Source organism: Mobula hypostoma, chromosome 9, assembly GCF_963921235.1.
Source record: "Mobula hypostoma chromosome 9, sMobHyp1.1, whole genome shotgun sequence".
In the NCBI taxonomy this organism is placed as follows: Eukaryota; Metazoa; Chordata; class Chondrichthyes; order Myliobatiformes; family Myliobatidae; genus Mobula; species Mobula hypostoma.
The window spans coordinates 9,226,318-9,250,019 of NC_086105.1; the positions used below are offsets into that span (position 1 = coordinate 9,226,318).

At 43.0% G+C, this 23,702-nt stretch overlaps 1 protein-coding gene across 4 annotated transcripts in view; it reads left to right on the top strand.

Moving 5' to 3' along the window:
* Positions 1-310: 310 nt before the first annotated feature.
* The window catches only part of LOC134351501 (thyrotropin-releasing hormone-degrading ectoenzyme-like), a 152,425-nt gene continuing 129,033 nt past the window's right edge, over positions 311-23,702 (top strand). The window contains exons 1-2 of one of the 4 annotated variants that reach the window (XM_063057731.1): positions 311-706; positions 1,261-2,387. In XM_063057731.1, coding sequence (XP_062913801.1) covers positions 1,669-2,387 — 719 coding nt within the window. In that variant the 5' untranslated portion in view covers positions 311-706; positions 1,261-1,668. Of the gene's footprint in view, positions 707-1,255; positions 2,388-23,702 lie in introns of all 4 variants that reach the window. The other 3 variants (XM_063057729.1, XM_063057728.1, XM_063057730.1) reach the window with 3 other exon arrangements.

Here is a 23,702-nt window from a genome sequence, read left to right on the forward strand (position 1 = left end):
GAAGAGATCACACGACTATCCCCTCGCTTCTTTTTTCTTCACACATCGAGTCGTTTTGGATTCTCTCTCCAGTCCGTCCAGTTCTATAGAATACAAATTGAAATGCATGATTTTCTGATCCCGACAATTATGAGAGAGGTGCTACGTATACTAAGGATTATTTGCAGCTTTATTCTACAAGTTTTAAAACTCATTTAGAGGTGTATTAATTTTTGCGAGTGGGCGGCATTTCTAACGTCTAAAAATACCAAGCTGCAGCAGATTCGTAATTGCAATAGGATTCCATGGGTGGCTGAGATTGGTGTGTGGGGTGGAGATGCCAATTGCCCTCTACAGATGTTGGTGGGGGTGGGCAGAGGCAGTTCGCTGACGCAGAGACTGCGGGCGGATCAATCGAGCCGCTGCAACTCCCTGTCAATCAGCCTTGGCTCTCTCCTGGGCGCAAGCGGTGCCGCGGGAAAACGAGAGGCAACTCCGGAGCAGGCCAGCGAGGGGGGGAAAGCGCATCCTGCACCGCAAGCAATTCGGCACATCTTCCTCAACCTCATCAGGAACACACCTCGTTCTTCACTATCAATGTTTGCAGTGAACGTTTTGCAATGGTGCACGTTTCTGTCTGAGACTTTAAAAATCGCTTCTATTTATATTCCTTATGTAAATTGTACATGTGTGTAGAATTTGCTCACGCTTATTTCAACATTTTAAGGTATTTGCAAAATGAATAGTTAATATGGAGGGGGTGTGGTGTTATAATTTCCCTTTGCTATATCGTAGAAGAGCCGATATCCAGACAACGCAAACGCATTTACCTCTGGATTGGCTTGATTGTTTGACTTATCGTGCTGGTTTCGGAAGAAAAGGTCGGCGGGACGTGCACAGGTGCAGCAGGGATTCGAAGCCGTGTAACAACCGACAGGGCTTCGGCGATGTGATAGATGCTACGATTTATTCTAATGCTGTGTTTGTGACGGGCGTTGGTGTTATCATTGGAATTCTACCTTTTGTATAGATTTGCCACTCGTTGGTACAGATGCATTCGTTCATCCCATTTTTTTTGAGCACCTGGGAATGGCGCTCTAACTTAAAATGGGAAATTTATTATTGACTATTTTCAAATCAAATAGCCCAGGTTTATAGCGAAAGCCCGGGTGCATAATGAAACAGCAGTTATTCATTCCGATACGATCTGCCAGCTTTATTTGGGTCTTTCCCCTGATGCCTCTGCTCAGCCTAATCTCTTACTCTCTCTCGCTAGAGCAGGTTGCAGATGGAGGGACGTGGACGCTGTTACTTTGATGAATGGCACTTTTCTGTGGAGGGCTGTCCAGGAACATAGAGCAGCGTGGAGTCTTAATCGTTCACCTCCGTTACTTAGTTGGCAGTGACTTGCTACCACAGTAACAGTCTGATTTTCTCCTGAAGGAAAAAAAATGCCGAACCGCGCATATCTGAAGTTGGCAGCAGTAAAAAAGACAGGTGGAATTTAACTATCTTGGAACTAAGAACACGGTCACTTTAGTTACTGATTTAGAGACCAATGTTAAAAGACTATATATATAAATTAATATCGGGAGATGGGATCTCTTTGCCCGTTTGGAACAAAAGTACTTATTATCTGAGTTAGTCTGGCACTTGCGCCGTTTGTATACAATAGCAACAGGGATTCTGATGGCTTTAATAGACGACAAGCGAGACAAAGGCATGCCTTTCACGCAGATGGTCATAGAGGAGAACTCAACCAGAAACGGAAGAGGGCTGTCCGATCAGTGGGCCGATTCAATGGTGGTTCGGCCCAGGACCACCGAAAGGCACATCACCGTGCACAAAAGACTCGTGCTCGGCTTCGCCATTTCCATCTTGGGTCTCATCATAGTCACAATCATAGCGGTGCTGCTGAGCGTTAAATTTGAGAAGTGTGGCGTCGAAAGTATCAAGAGGATAGTGAACACTACTTTGTACAGTGGAGGCAAGTTCAACCATAGCAAGGAGGGCCGGGGTAAAGCTACGGATCTACCCTGGGCACAGGTGAGATTGCCCTCTTCTCTAAGACCCTCTCACTACGATCTGAACTTAACTGTTTTCATGGACAACTTTACCTTCTCCGGAGCGGTCCTCATTCGCATTGACTGCGTGAACTCCACCAAACACATTATACTGCATGCGGACAAACTGTCGGTTCAAGGGGCAGAGGTGACTGTCGCAAACAGCTCTGTCCCCCTGGGCGTCAGAAAGTATTTCATGTACCCGAAGACTCAAGTTTTAGTGATTAGTCTGGCTCAGCCCCTCAAGGCACGCGAACGCTACACCGTAAAAATAAACTACGGCGACAATATAGGGGAACTGATTGGCTTCTTTCGGAGCCCGTTTGTGACATCTGGGGAGATGAGGTAAGTTTCTAAGAGTGGTTAAGTACTACCTTGGCCTATTAGCAAACAGTATGAGTGAAGAAAATTTAGCTGTGATTTAATTTGCATATGTAAAGAAATGTGTGCTGAGGGACGATTGCACTATCGCAGAAACCGCTATATAGCGCAGAATGGCGATGTGAAACGTTGTATCATGATGTATATATGTTGGAATGATGCAATCCACCATCCACTTATACAATCCAGTAGGTCGCTCTAGAAAAGAACAGGAAATGATAGACATATTGATTATCCGCACAGGTCTGAATAAGATTTCTAATTACTATAGAATAATTTAAAGATTTAAATGTGATCTAACGAGATACTAGTGGGTTACTATGTATCGAGGTACAATGTTAAAACCCTTCCGAAATCAGTGCTGTACCACAAGGTATGTCATGCGTTGACTGTTGTGGACTTTTTAAATAAAGGTTGGATTTCAGTTGTGTAGCAGCGCCATTATCCTTGAATTACACAATTCTAGGCGATTGGAAGGCAAACTGTATGGATACTTGCTCCTGATGTTTAGGTTGCTGACGTGGTGCCAGCAGGGGCTGCTGTTCTGGTCGTTCGATGATATGAGGCCAAATTAGAGAAAACTATTGAAAGCCCGTTTTGGTGCCGATAATGTATTTTGATCCTCACGGTTGACCCCAAAGTGTTGCTCAGACACTAAAGATACTACACTCACTTTGTCAGACCAGAGGGGCGGTTTAACGTGATGATAATTTCCTAAAACATCCTCATCACAGGAGTTAAGTCTTAGGGGCCCTGTGGTATGACATGGGCGATCCTGGTCTTTCCATGACCATGATTGTTCTTGACAAGTTCTTCTGCAGAAGTGGTTTGCCATTGCCTTCTTCTGGGCAGTGACTTTACAAGAGGTGTGACCCCAGCCATTATCAATACTCTTCAGAGATTGTCTGCCTGGTGTCAGTGGTTGCATGACCTGGATTTGTGATCTGCACCAGCTGCTCATATGACCATCACCTGCTCCTATGGCTTCACATGACCCTGATTTTTTTTTGGGGGGGATGCTAAACAGGTGCTACACCTTGATCAAGGGTGACCTACAGGTTAGTGGAGGGAAGAAAATCTTAGTTATCCTTTGGTAGAGGCGTAATTCCAACCTGCCACCCATTACTGCTTACATCATTGTGGGAAAACCAGACTTCATAGACCCACACCACTCTGACCACAAAGCTCAGTGCCCAGGTAATATTTCTAAGAACAGAAAATAATTAAATGGCAAACCGGGCTGTTTGACCATCAGAAAATAAAAATAAGTACCTTTGGCAAACAGCTTTCCGAAGTGATTAGATGTGTATGCTCACATTGGACTGGAGTGATGCTTTTCCACCTGCCGGACTGTGATTTTATATAGAGATATGGTGTGGAACGGGCTCTTTCTGTCCAACAAGCTGCCAAGCTGCACCGCCCAGCAACACACCTATTTAACCCAAGCCTGATCACAGGACAATTTATAATGACCAATTCACCTGCTAACTGGTGCGTTTTTGGACTTGGGGAGGAAACCAGAGCATCTGGAGGAAACCCACACAGTCACAGGGAGAACGTATAAGCTCCTCACAGACGGCATTGGAACAGAACTCTGAAATCTGAAATGCCCTGAGCTGTCATAGCATCATGCTATCCGCTACACTGCTGTGTGAACAAACAGGATACATTGATGCAAAATTATTAGAAACTCACAATCATTTCTGGGTCCCACTTACAAAAGATTCACTGAGTCATCATGAGCCGTCTTGTTTGGGGGAGACTCAGTATGAGAATTAAATAGACAGTGGGGGTTTCAAATTTTCTGGCACAATTCAGTTATTGTGATTTATTAGGCAATTTGCAAGTGACTGGAAAAAGAAGTTAAATTTAATCAGAGGGGCCATTGTGGGAGTGTCCATTGTTGGAGTGGATCAGTGTTAGAGTGCAGTATTTGAGGCTTTGGCACAGGAAGCTTAGGCACGAAGAGGTGAAGGCTAAGGTAAGTTTCTGGAAAGTTTCTTTCTTTCTTTGTCTATTAGTGCACAGAGAGTGAATCCAGGGTCAGTGTTGTGTTCTTCATGTCAGATGTGGAAATTCCGTGAGATCTCCAATCTTCTCCGATAACTACATCTGCATGAAGTGCATCCAGCTGCAGCTCCTTTAAAACCATGTTTGGGAACTGGAGCTGCAACCCGATGACCTTCCGCTCGTACGAGGAATGAGGATGTGATTGATATGAGCTACAGGGAGATAGTGACCCCTAATGTGCAGGAGACAAGTAGGCGAGATAGAGGAAATGAGCAGCCAGTACAGAATCAGGATCAGGTTCAGTATCACTGGCATCTGTTGTGAAAATTGTTAACTTTACGGCAGCAGTATAATGTAATCCATGATAAATAAACATAGAGAAAAAACTGAATTACAGTAAATACATATATGTCTGTTAATTAGTTACTGTAACTTAAAATAAATAGTGCAAAAAAAAAAGCCGTAGAATAAAACAGTATTGAGGTGGTGTTCATGGGTTCAATGTCCATTTAGGAATCGGATAGCAGAGGGGAAGAAGCTGTTCCTGAATCGCTGAGTGTGTGCCTTCAGGCTTCTGTACCTCCTACCTGATGGTAACAGTGAGAAGAGGGGATGTGCCGGGTGGTAGGGATCCTTAATGATGGATGCTGCCTCTGTAAGGCATTGTATTCCTGTGGCTGTTCACCTCAATAACAAAAGTGCTGATTCGGATACTGTATGGGGGGGCGCAGTGAGGGGAGACGACCTACTGGGGAAAGCTGCAGAAACCAGGTCTCTGGCACTTAGTTTGACTTCTGTAGCTCAGAGGGGAAGGGAAAGAAGAGCAGAGTGGTAGGATAGGGAATTCAATGGTTCGGGGAGCAGACAGGAGATTCTGTGGATGTGAAAGGGATACCCAGATAGTATCTCGCCTCCCATGTACCTGGGCCAGGGATGGCTCAAATTAGATCCACAGCATTTTAAAGGGGGAGGGTGAACAACCGGAAGTCATGGTGCATATTGGTACCAAAGTTCAAAGTGTAAAGCAAATTTATTATCGAAGTACACATCTGTCACCACATACAACCCTGTGATTCATTTCCATAAATCTATTGAATAATAACTATATCAAAATCAATGAAAAACTGCCCAATTAGAGCATTCAAGCTGAGTGTAGAAGACAAAAATCTGAAAATGCAAATGAAGAAACAATAATACAAATAAATCAGCAATAAATATTGAGATGAAGAGTCCTTGAGAATGAGTCCATTGGTTGTGGGAACATCTCAATGATGGGCAAGTAAAGTTATCCCATTGGTCCAAGAGCCTGATGGTTGAGAGGTAGGAACTGTGGCTGAACCTGGTGGAGTGAGACCTGAGGCTCCCATACCTTCTTCCTGATTGCAGCAACAACATAGGTAAGAAAATGGATGAGGTCCCGAAGAGTGAATATAGTGAATAAGAGTGAATAGAAAGAAAGAGTATCTGAGTAGCCAGGGCATCAAAGGTTATGGTGAGAAGGCGGGGGAGTGGGACTAAATGGGAGAATGGATCAGCTCATGATAAAATGGCGGAGCAGACTCGATGGGCCGAATGGCCGACTTCTGCTCCTTTGTCTTATGGTCTTATAGGGAGTTAGGAAGGAAGCTGAAAAGTAGGGCCTCAAGGGTAGTAATCTCTGAATTTCTGCCTGTGCCATGCACCATTGAGGGTAAGACTAGGATGATTTGGTAGGTGAATGTGTGGCTGAGGAATCTGTGCAGGGGAAAGGTTTCAGATTTCTGGATCATTGGGATCCCTTCTGGGAAAGGTATCTTCTGTACAAAAAGCACAGGTTCCAATATCCCCGTGGGCAGATTTGCTAGAGCTGTTGGGGAGGGTTTACACTAGTTTGGCAGGGGTACAAGAGGAAACGGGCAGACTGGAGGAGAGGCCATATTGAATTTAGTGCTAGGCAATAATCCACGTCAGGTGTCGGATCTCTCAGTGGGACAATGATAGGACAGAGGATGGGGCAGTTGGTATACATGTAGATGCAGCATTGTAGAGAGTCTGTGAGGAAGGATGCTGATCATCATTATGTATCTTGTCATATGATGTGGGCAATCATAGTCTTATCCATAACTGTGATTGTTCATGACAACTTTTCCACAGAAGTGGTTTGCCATTGCCTTCTGGGCAGTGTCTTTACAAAACGGGTAACCCCAACCATTATCAATACTCTTCAGAGATTGTCTGGTGTCAGTGGTCACATAACCAGGACTTGTGATATGCACCAATTGTTCATACGACCGTCCACCACCTGCCCCCATGGCTGCAAATGACCCTGATCGGGTGGGGGTAGGGGGAGGGTGGCCTAAGCAGGTGCTTCAGCTTGCCCAGGGGTGACCTGTAGGCTAGTAGAGGGAAGGAACGCCTTACACCTTTGGTAGAGATGTATCTCCACCTTGCCACCCTCATGAGGAAGGTTAGGCAGTTGATAGGGCAAAATTGCACCTAGTTGGATGGGTTGAAATGTGTCTAACACAAGAAGTATCAGGAACAAGATTGATGAACTTAGAGCATGGATCAGTAAGTGGAGCTATAATGTTGAGGCCAATAAAGAGGCTTGTCTGCCACCGGGGCATGAATGGCTGCTGGATGTTCCGGGCTTTAGATGTTTCAAAAGGGACAGAGGGGGAGGTAAGAGAGGTGGGGGAGTAACATTGTTAATCAGGGATATTATCACAGCTGCAGAGAGGGAGGATATTGTGGAGGGATTGTTTGCTGGGTCAGTGTGTGGAAGTTAGTAACAGGGAGCAATCACTCTATTAGCAACAGAGACACCAAGGAACAGACCAGGAGGCAGATTTTGGAAAGGCGCAAAAATAACTGGGTTGCTGTCATGGGTGATTTCATTTTCCTTGATATTGATTGGAACCTCATTTATGCAAAACATTTGGGTGGGGTGGAATTAGTTAGGTGTGTCTAGGAAAGATTCCTGACTCAATATGTAGACAGGCCAAATAGAGCAGAGGCCATATTGGATTTGGAGCTATGCAATGTACCATGTCAGGTTTTGGATCTCTTAATCAGAGAACATTTTGGACACAGTGAACTCAACTTGCTGACCTTTACTATATAGTACAACAGACTTGTCTTTGTTGCTATAGGGTGGTCTAAAAAATACTTGGGTCGCAGAATGGAGATGCGTCTTTACCACAGGAAGTGTAAGGTGCTCTTTCCCTCCACTAGATGGCAGGTCACCCTTGGGCAAGGTGTAGCACCTGCTTAGCCCCCCAGTCAGGGTCATGTGAAGCCATGGGAGCAGGTGGTGGATGGTCCTATGAGGAGCTGGTGTATATCACAAGTCCTGGTAGTTCAACCACTGACTCCAGGCAGATGATCTCTGAAGAGTATTGATAATGGCTGGGGGTCACCTATCTTGTAAAGACACTGCCTGGAAGAAAGCAATGGGAAACTACTTCTGTAGAAAAAGTTGCCAAGAGCAATCATGGTCATGGACAGACCATGATTGCCCACGTCATACGACATGGCACATAAGCTCCCTTCTTCCATCTACACCGACTCAGTGAATGATCCCTCCATGATGAGCTCCCTTTCTGAGCTGTGATAGTATCCCTGATTAACAATGCCACTGCACCATCATTTTTACCTTGGAGAGGGATAGGAGCAGATGATAGGGGGAAGTATTTAATTGGAGGAGGGTGAATTATAATGCCATTAGGCAGGAACTGGGGCACGTACATTGGGAGCAGATGTACTCAGGCAAATGCACAATAGAAATGTGAAGTTTGTTTAGGGAGCACTTGCTGGGTGTTCTGGATAGGTTTTCCCCATTGAGGCAGGGAAAGGATGAAAGGGTTAAGGAACCATTGTTGACAAAAGATGTGGAACATCTAGACAAGCAGAACATAGAAATCTACAGCACATTACAGGCCCTTCAGCCCACAATGTTGTGCCGACCATGTAGCCCACTCTAGAAACTGCCTAGAATTTCCCTACCATACAGTGCTCTATTTTTCTAAGCTCCATGTACCTATCTAAGAGTCTCTTAAAAGACCCTATTGTATCCGCCTCTACCACTGTTGCTGGCAGTGCATTCCACACACCCACCACTCTCTGTGTGAAAAACTTACTTCTGACATCTCCCCTGTACCTACTTCCCAACACCTTAACACTATTCCCCCTTGTGTTAGCTATTGTAGCCCTGGGAAAAAGCCTAAGGCTGTCCACATGATCAATGCCTCTCATCATCTTATACACCTCTGTCAGGTCTTCTCTCATCCTCTGTCACTCCAAGGAGAAAAGGCCAAGTCCACTTAATCTATTTTCATAAGGCGTACTCTCCAATCCAGGCAATGTCCTTGTAAATCTCATCTGCACTCTATCTATAGTATCCACATCCTTCTTGTAGTGAGGTGACCAGAACTGAACACAGTACTCCAAGTGGGGTCTAACCAAACTCTTATATAGCTGTAACATTACCACATGGCTCTTGAACTCAGTTCTACAGTTGAAGGCCAACACGACATACGGCTTCCTAACAATACTGCCAACCTGTGCAGCAGCTTTGAGTATCCTATGGACATGGTCCCCAAGATCTTGCTGATCCACCACACTGCCAAGAGTCTTACTATTAATATTATATTCTGTCTTCAAATTTGACCTACCAAAATGAACCACTTTGATGTGTGTTGCTTGAATTTCCAGCATCTGCAGAATTCCTGTTGCCTAGCCTGCTGCGTTCACCAGCAACTTTGATGTGTGTTGCTTAAAATGAACCACTTCACACTTAACTAGGTTAAAGTCCATCTGTCACTTCTCAGCCCAGTTTTGCATCCGATCGATGTCCCGCAGTAACCTCTGATAGCCCTCCAGACTATCCACAACACCCCCAACTTTTGTGTCATCAGCAAACTTACTAACCCACCCTTTTACTTCCTCATCCAAGTCATTTATAAAAATCTCAACGAGGAGGGGTCCCAAAACAGATCCCTGTGGAACACCACTGGTCACCAACCTCCATGCAGAATATGAACCATCTACAACCTCTCTTTGCCTTCTGTGGGCAAGCCATTTCTGGATCCACAAAACAAGATCTTCTTGGAGCCCATGCCTCCTTACCTTCTGAATGAGGCTTGCATGGGGAACCTTATCAAATGCCTTACTGAAATTCATATACACTATATCCACTGCTCTACCTTCATCAATGTGTTTTGTTACATCCTCAAGTATTTCAATCAGGCTTGTAAGGCATGGCCTGCCCTTGACAAAGCCATGCTGACTATCCCCAATCAGATTATGTCTCTCCAAATGCTCACAAAGCGAACTTGGAAGATCCTGCCTCTCAGGATCTTCTCCAACAACTTGCCCACCACTGAAGTAAGACTAACTGGTGTATAATTTCCTGGGTTATCTCTACTCCCTTTCTTGTACAAGTGAACATTTGCAACCCTCCAATCCTCTGGTACTTCTTCCATCTCTATTGATGATCCAGAGGCACAGCAATCTCCTCCCTCACTTCCCACAGTACCCTGGGGTATATCTCGTTCCGACCCAACAACTTATCTAACTTAATGCTTTTCAAAAGCTCCAGTACATCCTCTTTCTTAATGTCTTTATGCCCAAGCATTTCAGTCCAGTGCAAATCATCACCACAATTTCCAAGGTCTTTTTCCCTGCAAAGTATTCATTAAGTACCTCCGCTGCCTCCTCTGAGTCCATGCACACGCAGTTGATTGGTCCTATTCGCACACGGCTCACCTTCTTGCTCTTCACATACTTGTAGAATGTCTTGGAGATTTCCTTAATCCTGCTTGCCAAGGCCTTCTCATGGCCCCTTCTAGCTCTCCTAATTTCATTCTTGAACTGCTTCCTAGCAACCTTGTAATTTTCTAGAGCTCTACAGTACCTAGTTTCTTGAATCTTTCGTAAGCTTTTCATTTCTTTTTAACTAGATTTTCTACATCCTTTTCTACAACCATAGATTCTCTACAACCATACACCATGGTTCTTTTACCCTACCATCCTTGCCCTGCTTCAGTGGAACGTACCAATGCAGAATGCCATGCAAATGTTCCCTGAACATTTTGCACATTCCTGCCATGCATTTCCCTGAGAATATCTGCTGCCAATTTATGCTCCCAAGTTTTGCCTAATAGCATCATATTTCCCCCATCTCAATTAAATGTTTTCCCAAATTGTCTGCTCCTATCCCTCTCCAGCGCTAAGATAAAGAAGATAGAGTTGTGATCACTACCTCCAAAATGCTCGCCACTGAGAGATCTGATACCTGACCAGGTTCGTTTCCAATACCAGATCAAATACAGCCTTTCCTCTAGTTGGCTTACCTATATATTGTGAAAGGAAATCTTCGCAAACACACCCAACAAACTCCACCCCATCCAAACCCCTTGCTCTAAGGAGATGCCGGTCAATATTAGGGCAGTTAAAATCACCCATCACAACAACGCTATTATTATTGCACTGTTCCAGAATCTGCCTCCTTATTTGCTCCTTGATGGGGGGAGGGGGTCTATAAAATAAAACACCCAGTAGAATTATTGCCCCTTCCTGTTTCTGACTTCCACCTACACTGACTCAGTAGACAATCCCTCCATGACTTCCTCCTTTTCTGCAGCCGTGATACTATCCCTGATTAGCAATGCCATGCCCCCATCTCTTTTGCCTCACTCCCTGTCCTTTCTGAAATATCTAAAGCCTGGCACTCTCAGCAGCCATTCCTGCCCCTGAGACATACAAGTCTCAGTAATGGCCACAGCTTCATAGTTCCATGTACTGATCAACGCTCTAAGTATATCCACCTTGTTTATGATACCTCTTGCATTAAATTAGATACACCTCAAACCATCTGACTGAGTGCATCTTTGCTCAATCATCTGCCTATCCTTCCTCACAAATTCCCCACACATTGTCTCTACTTGTGCACTAACCACCCCATCCCCTGCCCTTTCACTTTGGTTCCCACCCCCCTGCAAATCTAGTATAACCTCCCCACCAGGATATTGATTCCCCTCCAGTTCAGGCGCGACCTGTCCAACTTGTACACCCTTCCCCAGAAAAGGTCCCAATGACACTGTCCCCTGCACCATCTCTTTAGCCACTCATTTGTCTGCTCTATTTTCTTGTTTGTGACATTCTACTGCTGTATCTGCCATCCTGCCTGCAGAGTACTCTGGGCAACCAAGACCAAATCAGCAATAACGAAAGGGAAAACCTACCCTTCTTACCTGTTTCTTTGGCCTCAGCCTCTTCTCATTGAAACCTCTTGAGTCAAAGCCTGCAAGTTCCCACTCTGACTTTAGCCCCTGCTCCGACCACGGCCACTCCAATGATGGTCACTCTGCTTGACCCTCGCTCTCTTTTATGGTTTATTAGTATTTGGAGAAGCATGGGCTGATTAGGGATAGCCAACATGTCATTGTGTTGGCCAAATCCTGCCTCATGAGCCTGAATGAATTCTTTAAGGAAGTGCCAAAACGTATTGATGAAGGTAGACTAGTGAATATGGTGTAAATGGATTCTAGTAAGGTATTTGATAAGGTTCCCCATAGTAGGCTCATACAAAAAGTCATGAGGCAGGGATCTAGGGGAACTTGGCTGTGTTGATACAGAATTGGCTTGCCAATAGGAAACAGAGGATGGTAGTAGATGGAGAGAACTCTGCTCTGGGACCTCCTGCTCTTTGTGATTTTTATAAATAACTTGGATGAGAAAGTGGAAGGGTGGGTTGATAAGTTTGCAGCCAACATGAAGGTTGCTGGAGACGTAAGTAGTATGGAGGGTCATTGTACTCTGCAATGAGACATTGATAGGACGCAGAGCTGGACTGAGAAGTGGCAGATGGGGCTCAACTGGGAAAAGTGTGAAGTGATTCACTTTGAAAGGTTGAATTTTAAGGTAGAATACAGGGTTCATGGCAGAATTCTTAGCAGAGTGGAAGACAGGTCATGGGTCCAGGCCCTTAGAACCCTCGAAGTTGTTGTGCATGTTGATAGGGTTGTTAAGAAGGCATATGGTGCACTGGCCTTCGTTAGCTGGAGGACCGAGTTCAAGGGCTGTGTCATAACATAGCTCTATAAAATCCAGGTTAGACTGTGTTCAACTCTGGAAGGATGTGAGAGTGGAGCAGAGTTTACCAGGATGCTTTCTGGACTAGGGGGCATGCCGTATGAGGGTAGGTTGAGCGAGCTAGGGCTTTTCTCTTTGGAATGAAGGAGAATGAGAGGTGACCTGATAGAGGTGTACAAGATGGTAAGAGTGGACAGCCAGAGACTGTTTTCTAGGATGGAAATGATTAATGCAAAGGAGCATAATTTTAAGGTGATGTCGGAGATAAGTTTTTTTTTAACAGAGCAAGTGATTGATGCATGGAATACCCTGCCAGGGTTGGTGGTAGAGACAGATACATTAGGGGCATTTAAGAATCTTGTAGACAGGCACATGGATGATAGATAAATTAGATTATGAGGACACTCAATCTTCGTTTATTGTCATTTAGTAATGCATGTATTAAGGAATGATACAATGTTCCTCCAGTATGATATCACAGAAACACAAGACAGACCAAGACTAAAACTGACAAAAACCACATAATTATAACATATAGTACAACAGTGCAAAGCAATACTTTAATTTGATAAAGAACAGACCATGGGCATGGTAAAAAATAGTCTCAAAGTCCCAATAGCCCCATCATCTCACGCAGGCGGTAGAAGGAAGAAAAACTCTCCCTGCCGTGAACTTTCAGTGCCTCAAACTTGCCGATGCAGCACACTGGAAGCACCCGACCACAGCCGACTCTTGAGTCTGTCCGAAAACTTCGAGCCTCTGATCAGCCCTCCGACACCGAGCACTGAGCACCATCTCTGCAGAGCGCTTCGACCCTGGCCCCGGCTGCCAAGCAACAGGAAAAGCTGAGGATTCGGGGCCTTCCCCTCCGGAGATTCTGGATCGCACAGTAGCAGCAGCAGTGGAGGATTATGTAGCAGGGAAAGGTTAGATTGATCATAAAGCAAGTTAAATGGTCGGCACTACACTGGGGTCTGAAGTGCCTATCCTGTAATGTTCTATCAGTTGGAAGGGTATTATCAGAAGTGGAAAAAATGGTTGATTTCAGGCCATCAATTGCATTGATCTGTTCTTGCTACATTAAAGAATTATACCACAACCGTGAGCACAGAGGATGCAGGGGACTCTGCAGATGGCAGAAGTTCTGAGTAACACATACAAAATACTTAAAGAGCTGAGCGGGGCAGGCAGCATCTATGTTGGGAAATGTACAGTTGACATTTCAGATCTAATGTTCCAACTTGTCACAGTTACAAGTACAAAATAGCTGCTTTGCAAGATGTACTGGTTTTGGCAGTTAAGTTAGATACCAATTTCAGATAATTTCATGTTACAACATTTTATCTTAAGGGAAAGATAGAAAAATAACTGGTGGAGTTTATACTTCTGGTGGCGCTAACTTCTTTCAGACCGATTATCTTGAGTTGATTCCTGTTTAGACTGATACAGAGAATCTCCTTCCTGCCTGAAGGAAAGACTTTATTTGAAATAAGCTTTGATTGTTTCAACCCTCACAGATAATTTTCCAGAGTTTGAAGCTAATAAGTATTAAAAATTTTGTGTTCTTCCTCAATTGTTATGGTATATTGAAGCATTCATTTGATTTGACAAAAAGTGATAACTGAAAAAAAATTCTCTCCCCCTCCGTCTATTACCCACTCTAGTCTTTTTCCTCTCCTCACCTGCCTATTTCTTCCTCCTGGTTCCCCTCCTCCTTCCCTCTTTCCAATGGTCCACTCTCCTCTCCTCTCAGATTCCTTCTTCAGCCATTGACATTTTCCATCCACCTGGTTTCACCTGTACCCTTTCAGCTAACCTCCTTCCCTCCACAACCTTTTTATTCCAGTGTCCTCCTCCTTCCTTCTCAGTCCTGAAGAAAGGTCTTGGCCTGAAACACTGACTGTTTATTTCCATAGATGCTGCCTGACCTGCTGAGATCCTCCCTAATTTTATGTGTTGCTTTGGATTTTTAGCAACTGCAGTCTTGCTTGTGTTTATGAACTGAACGGATTTGACATGGTTTGTCAAATTGCTTTGACATGGATGGTGAAATACAGAATGATGACACACAGATCGATTTAATAAACAGACTCTTGACATAATGAATTGCTCTACAAGGTTTAATGCTCGATGAAGGAGAATTGAATCGAGGGAGTTTTATCAAACATCTAAACCAATCTGGCTGCATAAGGTATAATAGAATATTTCAAAACTTGTTCTGTGCCCTAATCATCAGCTTCTAGGTCCCAATCTGTAATCATGAAATGTCACAAAAGTCGTCAATTATTCTTTGGAAGAAAAGTTTTTAGCCAAAATGAGTCCTTTATCTAATAGGGCTAAATTCGATTAACTGGACATTCACCAAATTTTCTGTTTGTGTGATCTGTCTGGCTACATTGCTTGCTTGAACTTAGACTGGAGATGATTGGAACAATTCACTGGATCATAGACACAGAAGTCTCGGAGAGTCCAGATTACTGTGAATCCTGCACAAGAACTCCCAAGTCCCTTTGCACCCCAGTTTTTTGTATTTCCTCTCCATTTAGAAAATAGTCAATCCTTTCATTTCTTCTACCAAAGTGCATGACTGTACACTTCTCAACACTGTATTCCATCTGCCATTTCTTTACCCTTTCTCCTAATCTGTCTAAGTCCTTCTGTAGCTTCTCTACGGTACTTCCTCAGAACTACCTGCCCCTCCACCTATCTTCATATCATCTGAAAATTTTTCAAGAAAGTCATCAATTCCATCAACCAAATCATTGACAAATAATGTAAAAAGAAATGGCCCCAATGCAGACCCCTTTGGAACACCACCGAGTCATCGGCAGCCAACCATAAAAGGCTCCCTTTATTCCCACTCTTTTCCTCCTGCCAGTCAGCAATTACTTTATCCATGCTTGAAACTTTCCTGTAAAATACTGGGCTCATAGCTTGTTAAATAGCCTCATGTGTGGCACCTTGTCAAAGGCCTTCTGAAAATCCAAGTACACAACATCAACTGATTCTCCTTTGTCTATCCTGCTTGTTATTTCTTCAAAGAATTCCAACAGATTTGTCAGGCAAGATTTTCCCTTGAGGAAACCTTGCTGACTATGGCCTATTTTATCATGTGGCTTCAAGTACCCTGAGATCTCATCCTTAATAATTGACTTCAACATCATCTTAACCTCTGAGGTCAGACTGACTGGCCGATAGTTTCCTTTCTTTTGCCTCTCTCCCTTGAGAGTGGAGAGACATTTGCAATTTTCCAGTCTTAAGGAACCATTCTGGACTCTGGTGACTCTTGAAAGATTATTACTAATGCCTCTATGATATCTTCAGCCATCTCTTTCAGAACTCTGGGGTGTACCCCATCTAGTTCAGATGACTTAACTACGTTAAGACCTTTTGGTTTCCCAAGAACCTTCTCTCTAGTTATGGTAACTTCACACACTTCATACCCCTGACATCTGGAACTTCCACCATACAGCTCGAGTCTTCCACTGTGAAGACTGACGTAAAATACTTATGCAGTTTGTCTGCCAATTTGTTGTCCCCCCCATTACTACCTCTCCAGCATTGTTTTCCCAGAGGTCTCATATCCACTCTCAACTCTTTTTTACACTTTATGTATCTGAATAAACTTTTGGTATCTTCTTTAATGTTATTAGCTAGCCTCATATTCATATTCTATTTTTACTTTCTTAATCACTGTTTTAGTTGCCTTTTGTTGGTAGTTGAAAGCTTCCCAATCCTCTAACTTCCCACTAATTTTTGTTCTATTATATGCCCTCACTTTGGCTTTTATGTTGGCTTAAACTTCACTTGCTAGCCATGGTTGTGTCATCTTACCTTTAGGATACTTTTTCCTCTTTGGGATGTATATATCCTGTGCCTTGCAAATTGCTTCCGGAAATTCCAGCCATTGCTGCTCTGCCATCATCCCTGCCAGTGTTCTTTTCTAATCATTACTGGTCAACTCCTTTCTCATGTCTCTGTAATTTTCTTTACACCACTGTAATACTGATACATCTGACTGCAGCTGCTTCTCAAATTTCTGGGTGGATTTGATCATATTGTGATCATTTTCCCCTAAGGGTTCTTTTACCTTAAGGTTTCTAATCAATACTGGTTCATTGCACAACACCCAATCCAGAACAGCTGATCCTCTAGAGAGTTCAACCACGAGCTGCTCTAAAAAGCCAGCTCATAGGCACTCTAGAAATTTCCCTTTCTGTAATCCAGCAACAATCTGATTTTCCTGATCTACCTGCATATTGAAGTCCTCCGTGACTATTGTTGCCCTGTTGGCATGCATTTTCTATTTCCCATTGTAATTTGTAGGCAACATCCTTACTACTGTTTGGGTGTCTGTATACCACTCCCGTCAAGGTCTTTTTATCCTTGCAGTTCCTTAGCTCTATCCACAATGATTCAACATCTTCCAACCCTATGTTACCTCTTTCTAATGATTTGATTTCATTTTTTAACCAAAAGAGCAATACCGCCCCCTCAGCCTTCCTGCCTATCCTTTCAATACAATGTGCCCCCTTAGATGTTAAGCTCCCAGCTTTAGTCTTCCAGCCATGGTTCAGTGATTCCTGCAACATCATACCTGCCAATCTGCAAGTGTGATAGAAGTTCATTTATCTTATTCCATATACTGCATGCGTTCAGATACAACACCTTTAGTCCTTTTATGTTGCAACTCATCCTGTTTACTGCAATTTTGCCCTATTAACAGCCTCTCCTCACTACACATTATCTCAATTTGTAAACCAGCTACCTAATCTTCAGGACTATTATTTGCCTCACATTGAAATATGCGCAGTTTAGGACACTAGTCGTGCCATGCTCAACCTTTCGATTCCTAACTTTGTATGAGGTCTTTCCAACATCTGCCTTCAAAACCTCTCCACTAACTCTTTCAGCACCCTGTTTCCCATCCCTCTGCAACTCTAGTTTAAACCCCACTGTGCAGCATTAGCAAATCTTCTCCCTAGGTTATTAGTTCCCCTCCATTTCGGGTGCAAACTGTCCCTTCTGTACAGGTCTCACCTTCCCTGCAAGAGAGCCCAATGATCCAAAAATCTTATGCCCTCCTTCCTACACCAACTCCTTAGCCACGTATTAAACTGTATAATCTTTTTAGTTCTGGCCTCACTAGCGCCTGGCACGGGTAGCAATCCTGAGATCAAAACCCTGGAGGTCCCTGCCCTTTAACTTAGTGCCTAGCTTCCGGAACTCCCTCTCCAGAACCTTATCACTCATCCTATCTATGTCACTGGTAACTGCATGAACCATAGCTTTTGACCTCCCACTTAAGAATGCTGAGGACTCGATTCAAGATATTCCAGGCCCTGGCACCCAGGAGGCAACATATCATCCAGGAATCTCATTCTCACCCACAGAACTTCTGTCCGTTTCCCCTAACTAACAAATCACCTATCACCACAACATACTTCTTCTCCCCACTTCCCTTCTGTGTCTCATCAGTTCCAAAGACCAACCACTGTGACTCTCCTCTGTTAGATCATTTCCATCCCCCCACCCCCAATGACAGTATCCGAAGTGATATACCTGTCGTTGAGGGGGATGGCCACAGGGGTACACTGCACTGACTCCTTAACCCCTTTCCCCTTCCCAGTTTCCTGTGCCCTGCACCTTGGGTGTAGCTACCTCTCTATCCATCCTATCTATCACCTTTTCAGGCTCCCTCACTCCAGAGTTCATCCAGTTCCAGCTCCACCTCCTCAACATGGTTTGTTAGAAGATGCTGCTGGATGCACTTCTCACAGTTGCATTCATCAGGGACACTGGGGGTCATTGTGCCATCCCACATCCTGCAAGAGGAGCATTTCTCTATCCTACCTGTCATCCCTACTCTCTCTAGCTCAGCAGATACAAAGAGAACGAAAAATCTTGAGCTTTCCCTTCTGAGTGAAGCCCAGAAGAGCCAACTTTGACTGTGTCCACTCTGATGGCGGTTGCTGCAGCTGCCCTCCCTTCCTTTAATTTGCTCTTACTAATCAATCCCAAATGCCAATTGGTGGCTGCTGTCTTTCTTTCCTCGGGCAGTGGATCTGACTGAAGCCCCCTCCCCTCCAAACTTCCGATATCTGGATTCGCCCCGGTCGAAGATTTATTACGCCTCTGTGACTTCCTGCTGCTGCCTTTTATCCTCGGGCAGTGGACCTGATTGAAGACCCCTCCTCTCCAAACTCACTGTTTACGAACCTCTAAATTCGTCAGCTTTTTTTGCCTTTTGCTTCAAACATCTCTGTCCCTTCTTGAAGAAGCATGTGCTGTGCTGTTTTTAAAAATTCAACCATTTATCACGGTACTTTTTTAAAAACTTGAATATCTTGCTGAGCTTCAACAGGTAGGTAGTCATCTCGAGTTCGTTTAAAACTTCCTCGTAGCTCCGAAACATGAAACTAATTGAATTAAAAACATGGAGCTGGGAATAATATGTCTTACATAATTTTTTCTTTAAGGGAGGCGTGTGCATACAATGCAATGAATTATTTAAATGTACAACAATTCTTAGTCAAACACTATATTTACAATATTACAGGAACACAACAGTATTAGTTCCTAATAGTTATCGACGGAGGAATTGTATGTTGCTGTGTTCTTTTGATTGACTATAAATGAACAAAATCAGCACACACATCCAGTACAGACTGCCTTCATACAATTCCTTTGATGATTGCATCCTCCAAATCTTCATTGTAACATTGAAGATGATTGTCAATACCTTCAAATTCTTCATTATACCTAAATTGCTGAAGTAGTGAAAGTTTCATTTTCTATCCTGACCATTTCTGGCATCACCAAGCCAGAATGCTTGAAAATGCAGTAAGCCACAGAGTTCTGAATTGTCTTACTGTTTATTTCTCACCACACGCAAGAAAAATCATTTCCTGGTTCTTGCTTCCATTAATGTACTGATTACTCCCACAATTAGATATGCCGTGGATTCCGATTAATTGGGCCATTAGTTAATCAGGGTAGCCATTTATTTGTGACAACCGTTTTATCTTCTTTAACAACAGAGAAAATAGCTGGTATTACCTTTGTTTATTTTGGACTCCTTGCCATTTAATTGGGAATTCCACTATACTGCTAGTGTCTACTACAATGAGGTGACAGTTATGTACAGATTTATAGTACCATCAGAGGATTGGTGATATTCTAATTAATTTCATTTAAATGCATAATTTGTTATTCAGTTAAGTGGCATTTTGCCTTTTTATACCTTCACAAACAATAGAAAATCTGCAGATGCTGGATATCTGAGCAACACACACAAAATACTGGAGGAACTCTGCAGGCCAGGCAGCATCCATGGAAAAAAGTACAGTCGATGTTTTGGGCCAAACCCCTTTGGCAGTCCTGCTGAGTTCCTCCAGCATTTTGTACATGTTGCTTTTTTATGCCTTTAACTATTTACATGAAACTTAGCTCATTGGGGCAGTTGCTTAATTAGGCCAAAATGTACTGGTCCCGATGTGTCTCAATTAACTGGAGCCCACTGTGAATGTCCTGGCACTCCTGACTGAAAATGTCAAATTTAAGTTTGCAAATTAGTTTATTAATTATAACATTGACAAATATTAGTCAACAATGGGCAGAAATCAAGTGCTGCTATAATACAATTATTTGTAATATTTACCAAATAGGATAAAATGGATTGCCGTACATTGAGTTCCATGAACTTAATGGGCTGAATTTCCTCTTTCTATAATCAAATGATTTTTTTGTTTAGACTTGCACTTGAATCAAAGTTAAATGGTGTACATCCTCAAATTCATCTTTCTCACATTGCTAGATAGTAATTGGTTATGAAAATAAGGACACTCACTAACTCACTCTTCTTCAGGACTGAAAAGGAAAGGGGAAGATGCCAGAATAAAAAGGTGCAGGAAGGATAGTTTAAAAAGGTGATCATTGAAGTCAGGTGGGTGGGAAAGGTAAAGGGCTAGACTGGGGAATAGAAGAGGGGAGGGAAGGGATGGGAGAGGATTTTTTTTTGTATAACCAGGAAGAAATTAATGTGCATGTCATTTGTTTGGATGCTACCCAGACAGAATACAAGGTGTTGTTCCTCCACCCTGGGGTGGCTTCGTCTTGGCATAAGAGGCAGACATGGAATGAAAATTGGGAATGGGAATCAGAATTAAGATGTTTGGCCACCAGGACGGTTCTGCTTTTGGCAGATGGAGCAGAGGTGATCAACAAACTGGTCCCCCATATCATCAAGAGGTCTTTTATGATATTGAGTCACATAGTTATTTAAATCAAGAGCTGCACTACACAAGACCAGCCTCCACTGTGCTACAGAGAATGTCACAGCTGCAAAACGGGAGACCAAACAACCAAAAGACCCAACCACTAACCACGGCCACCACTGACTCTTGACCACTCTGCACCAGAATGTGTGGATTCTGGATCAGCCTCCACAGCCACATGAGGACCCTCCAACAGACTACTCCTTAGGAGAACAGCATATAAGCTGCAGACCCACCAATAGACAACCCTCAGGAGAACATCATGCTCAACTCAAGTGTTCGTATCACCAGTACTACTACTGTACTACTATTTAAGTAGATACTAGACAATGTGGAATGGGGCCTCTGTATGAGCTTGACAGATTCCATTGATTTAAAAGAACATGGTTGCAACAATTCCCAATTCTGCAATAAATGCATATGCATCACAGCTGACAAGGTAACAGCATCAGTTTTAACTTCCTTCACACTGAATAGTGGCGAACCCAGATGCAGAGACGAGTCACACGCAATTAGCAGAAAAAATCCAACAAGGCTTTACTGGATTCATTAGCAGGGAAGGTACAGGTAGAGGGTCCAAATAACTCACAGGCAAGGTCAAGATCCAAAGCAAAGCATTAACAAGTTCCAGAAACTGGAGACTCCTACAAAGCCAAGGCTTCTTTTGCAAAAGATTGTTCCAAGACTTTGCAAAGAAACAAGGGAGAAAGAACAAGGAACTTATACAGAGCTACAAGCTAGGCACAGGTGATACCTATGAACTATTAGCCAATAGGCAGTTGAATGGGAAGGAGTTGGCATTGTCATCTGTACCTCCCTGTGGTGGCTAGTTCAAGCTGTGACAATTTGTATATTACCTTTATTTATAGTTCAAAGGAATAGATCCAAGGTTCCATTAAAATGTACATTGGGTTAGTACAAGTAGGAATGAATAAGTCCAAAAATAAATAAATAAATTATCTGGAGTTATTGACTGCATAGCACAATAAAGTTGTACGTGACACATAGTAGATCTTTCTAACTGGGTGGCCTATTTAGAGAACAGAATACACATTATTATCTCTCTATCATTAACAGAATGACATTTTCTACTGTAAGTTTCTTTACTCAAGTGCTTACGTTCCTTTAGATTAGTTTAGCAAGTGGAGCAAAAAAGAATGAGTTGTTCTGTTGTTTTTTTTTATCTACATGCCCCATCACTGGAATGTTCCCTCAACTTATGGAGTCACCTTCAAGGACTCTTCATCTCATGTTCTCGATATTTATTGTTTATTTATTTATAATGATTATCTCTCTTTTTTTCAGTTTGTTGTCTTTGGTATTCTGGTTGAATGCCATAGCTGGGTGGTGTTTCACTGATTCTGTTATAGTTACTATTCTATAGACTTATTGACTATGCTCACAAGAAAATGAATCTCAATGTTGTATATGGTGACGTGTGTGTACTTTGATAATCGAATTTACTTTGAACTTTACATTTAAAACTGATTTGCATATCCATACATTAAATTATAATACATGACGTGTTGACATAGATTTTGCTTTTCACTGTTACTGATGGTGTAGCTGGGCCCTATGCTTGTAGTTCAATAGTGTGGGTACAGAGGTTGCATTGATACGTTCACTAAAAGATCAAAAGTGTGCTGTGAAAGCAATAGCTGGAGTTTCCTTGAATCCCTTGGCACGGCTCTTAGATCCCTTGATCTCTTGGCGTAACCGCACCAGAAATGCAGCAATTGCCTTGTTTATGCATATTGACACTGTTCCTATTGAGCTGCTGACAAAGGTCTGGTCCTCAAAGCTAAAATCATTGAGGAAATTTCCCGACATTTACATTTTCAAAGTGTCTTTCCTGCCCTTTCATCGTGCAGTACTATGATTGTTGTGGACAAATTTCAGTTCATAGCTGCAGGTTTAGACAGGCCAAATTTAATCACATTGTGCTATTTTTATGCTGGCAATCGAAATGCTGGAGGTAACTTGTAAATGTCTGCGGTAAGTAAACAAACCAATAGAACAAAGTACATCCAAGTGCGAGAATCCCGAACAGCTAACTTATTACTGGAGTGCAATGTAACTGGTCGTGAAAAATGCTCGTGTGTCTAAAGGGAGTTACAAGTTCAATTTCAAGTTAAAGTTTATTGTTATCTGACTGTACATATGTACAACCAAATGAAAAAATGTTCTTCTGCACTATGGTGCATCTACAAAACATATATCACACACAGCACGTAAACCAAAATATTACTACAAATAAGTTAATAAAATCTATTTATTTATTTTTGAGATGCAGCCCCTTCCAGCTCTTTAAGCCACACCGCCCAGCAATCATCCCCTGGTTTATTCCTAGCCTGATCATTGGACAATTTACAATGACCAATTAACCTACCAACAGCTACGTCTTTGGACTATGGGAAGAAGCCAGAGCACCTGGAGGAAACCCACGAGGTTATAGAAGGAACGTATAGATTCCTTACAGACAGCAACGGGAATTGAACCCAGATCGCTGGTACTGTAAACCATTGTGCTGCCCCATATAATTCAAAATTCATGTAGTGTGCAGCACAGGTAAACAGTTCAGTAAATTGCTCGCGGTCCTGGTGACGAGACCTCAGTGATGGCAGGGTATTTATTAGTCTCACAGACTGAGGGACAAAGCTGTTACCCAGTCTGGCAATCTCAGTTCATATGCTCCTGTACCTCGTTCCTGGTGGGTGTGGGTCAAAGTGATTGAGGGATGGATGGTAGGGATCCTCAATGATGCTTTGAGCCTTCATTTGAACACTCCCTGTTTTGTGGCTTCCTGCAAGAAGACGAATTTCAAGATTGAATAAGGTATAGATACTTTGATAATAAATGTACCTTGAACTTTGAATTTTGAAACGTCAGAAATAAGGGAGGAGGGAGACTGTTGTGGTCT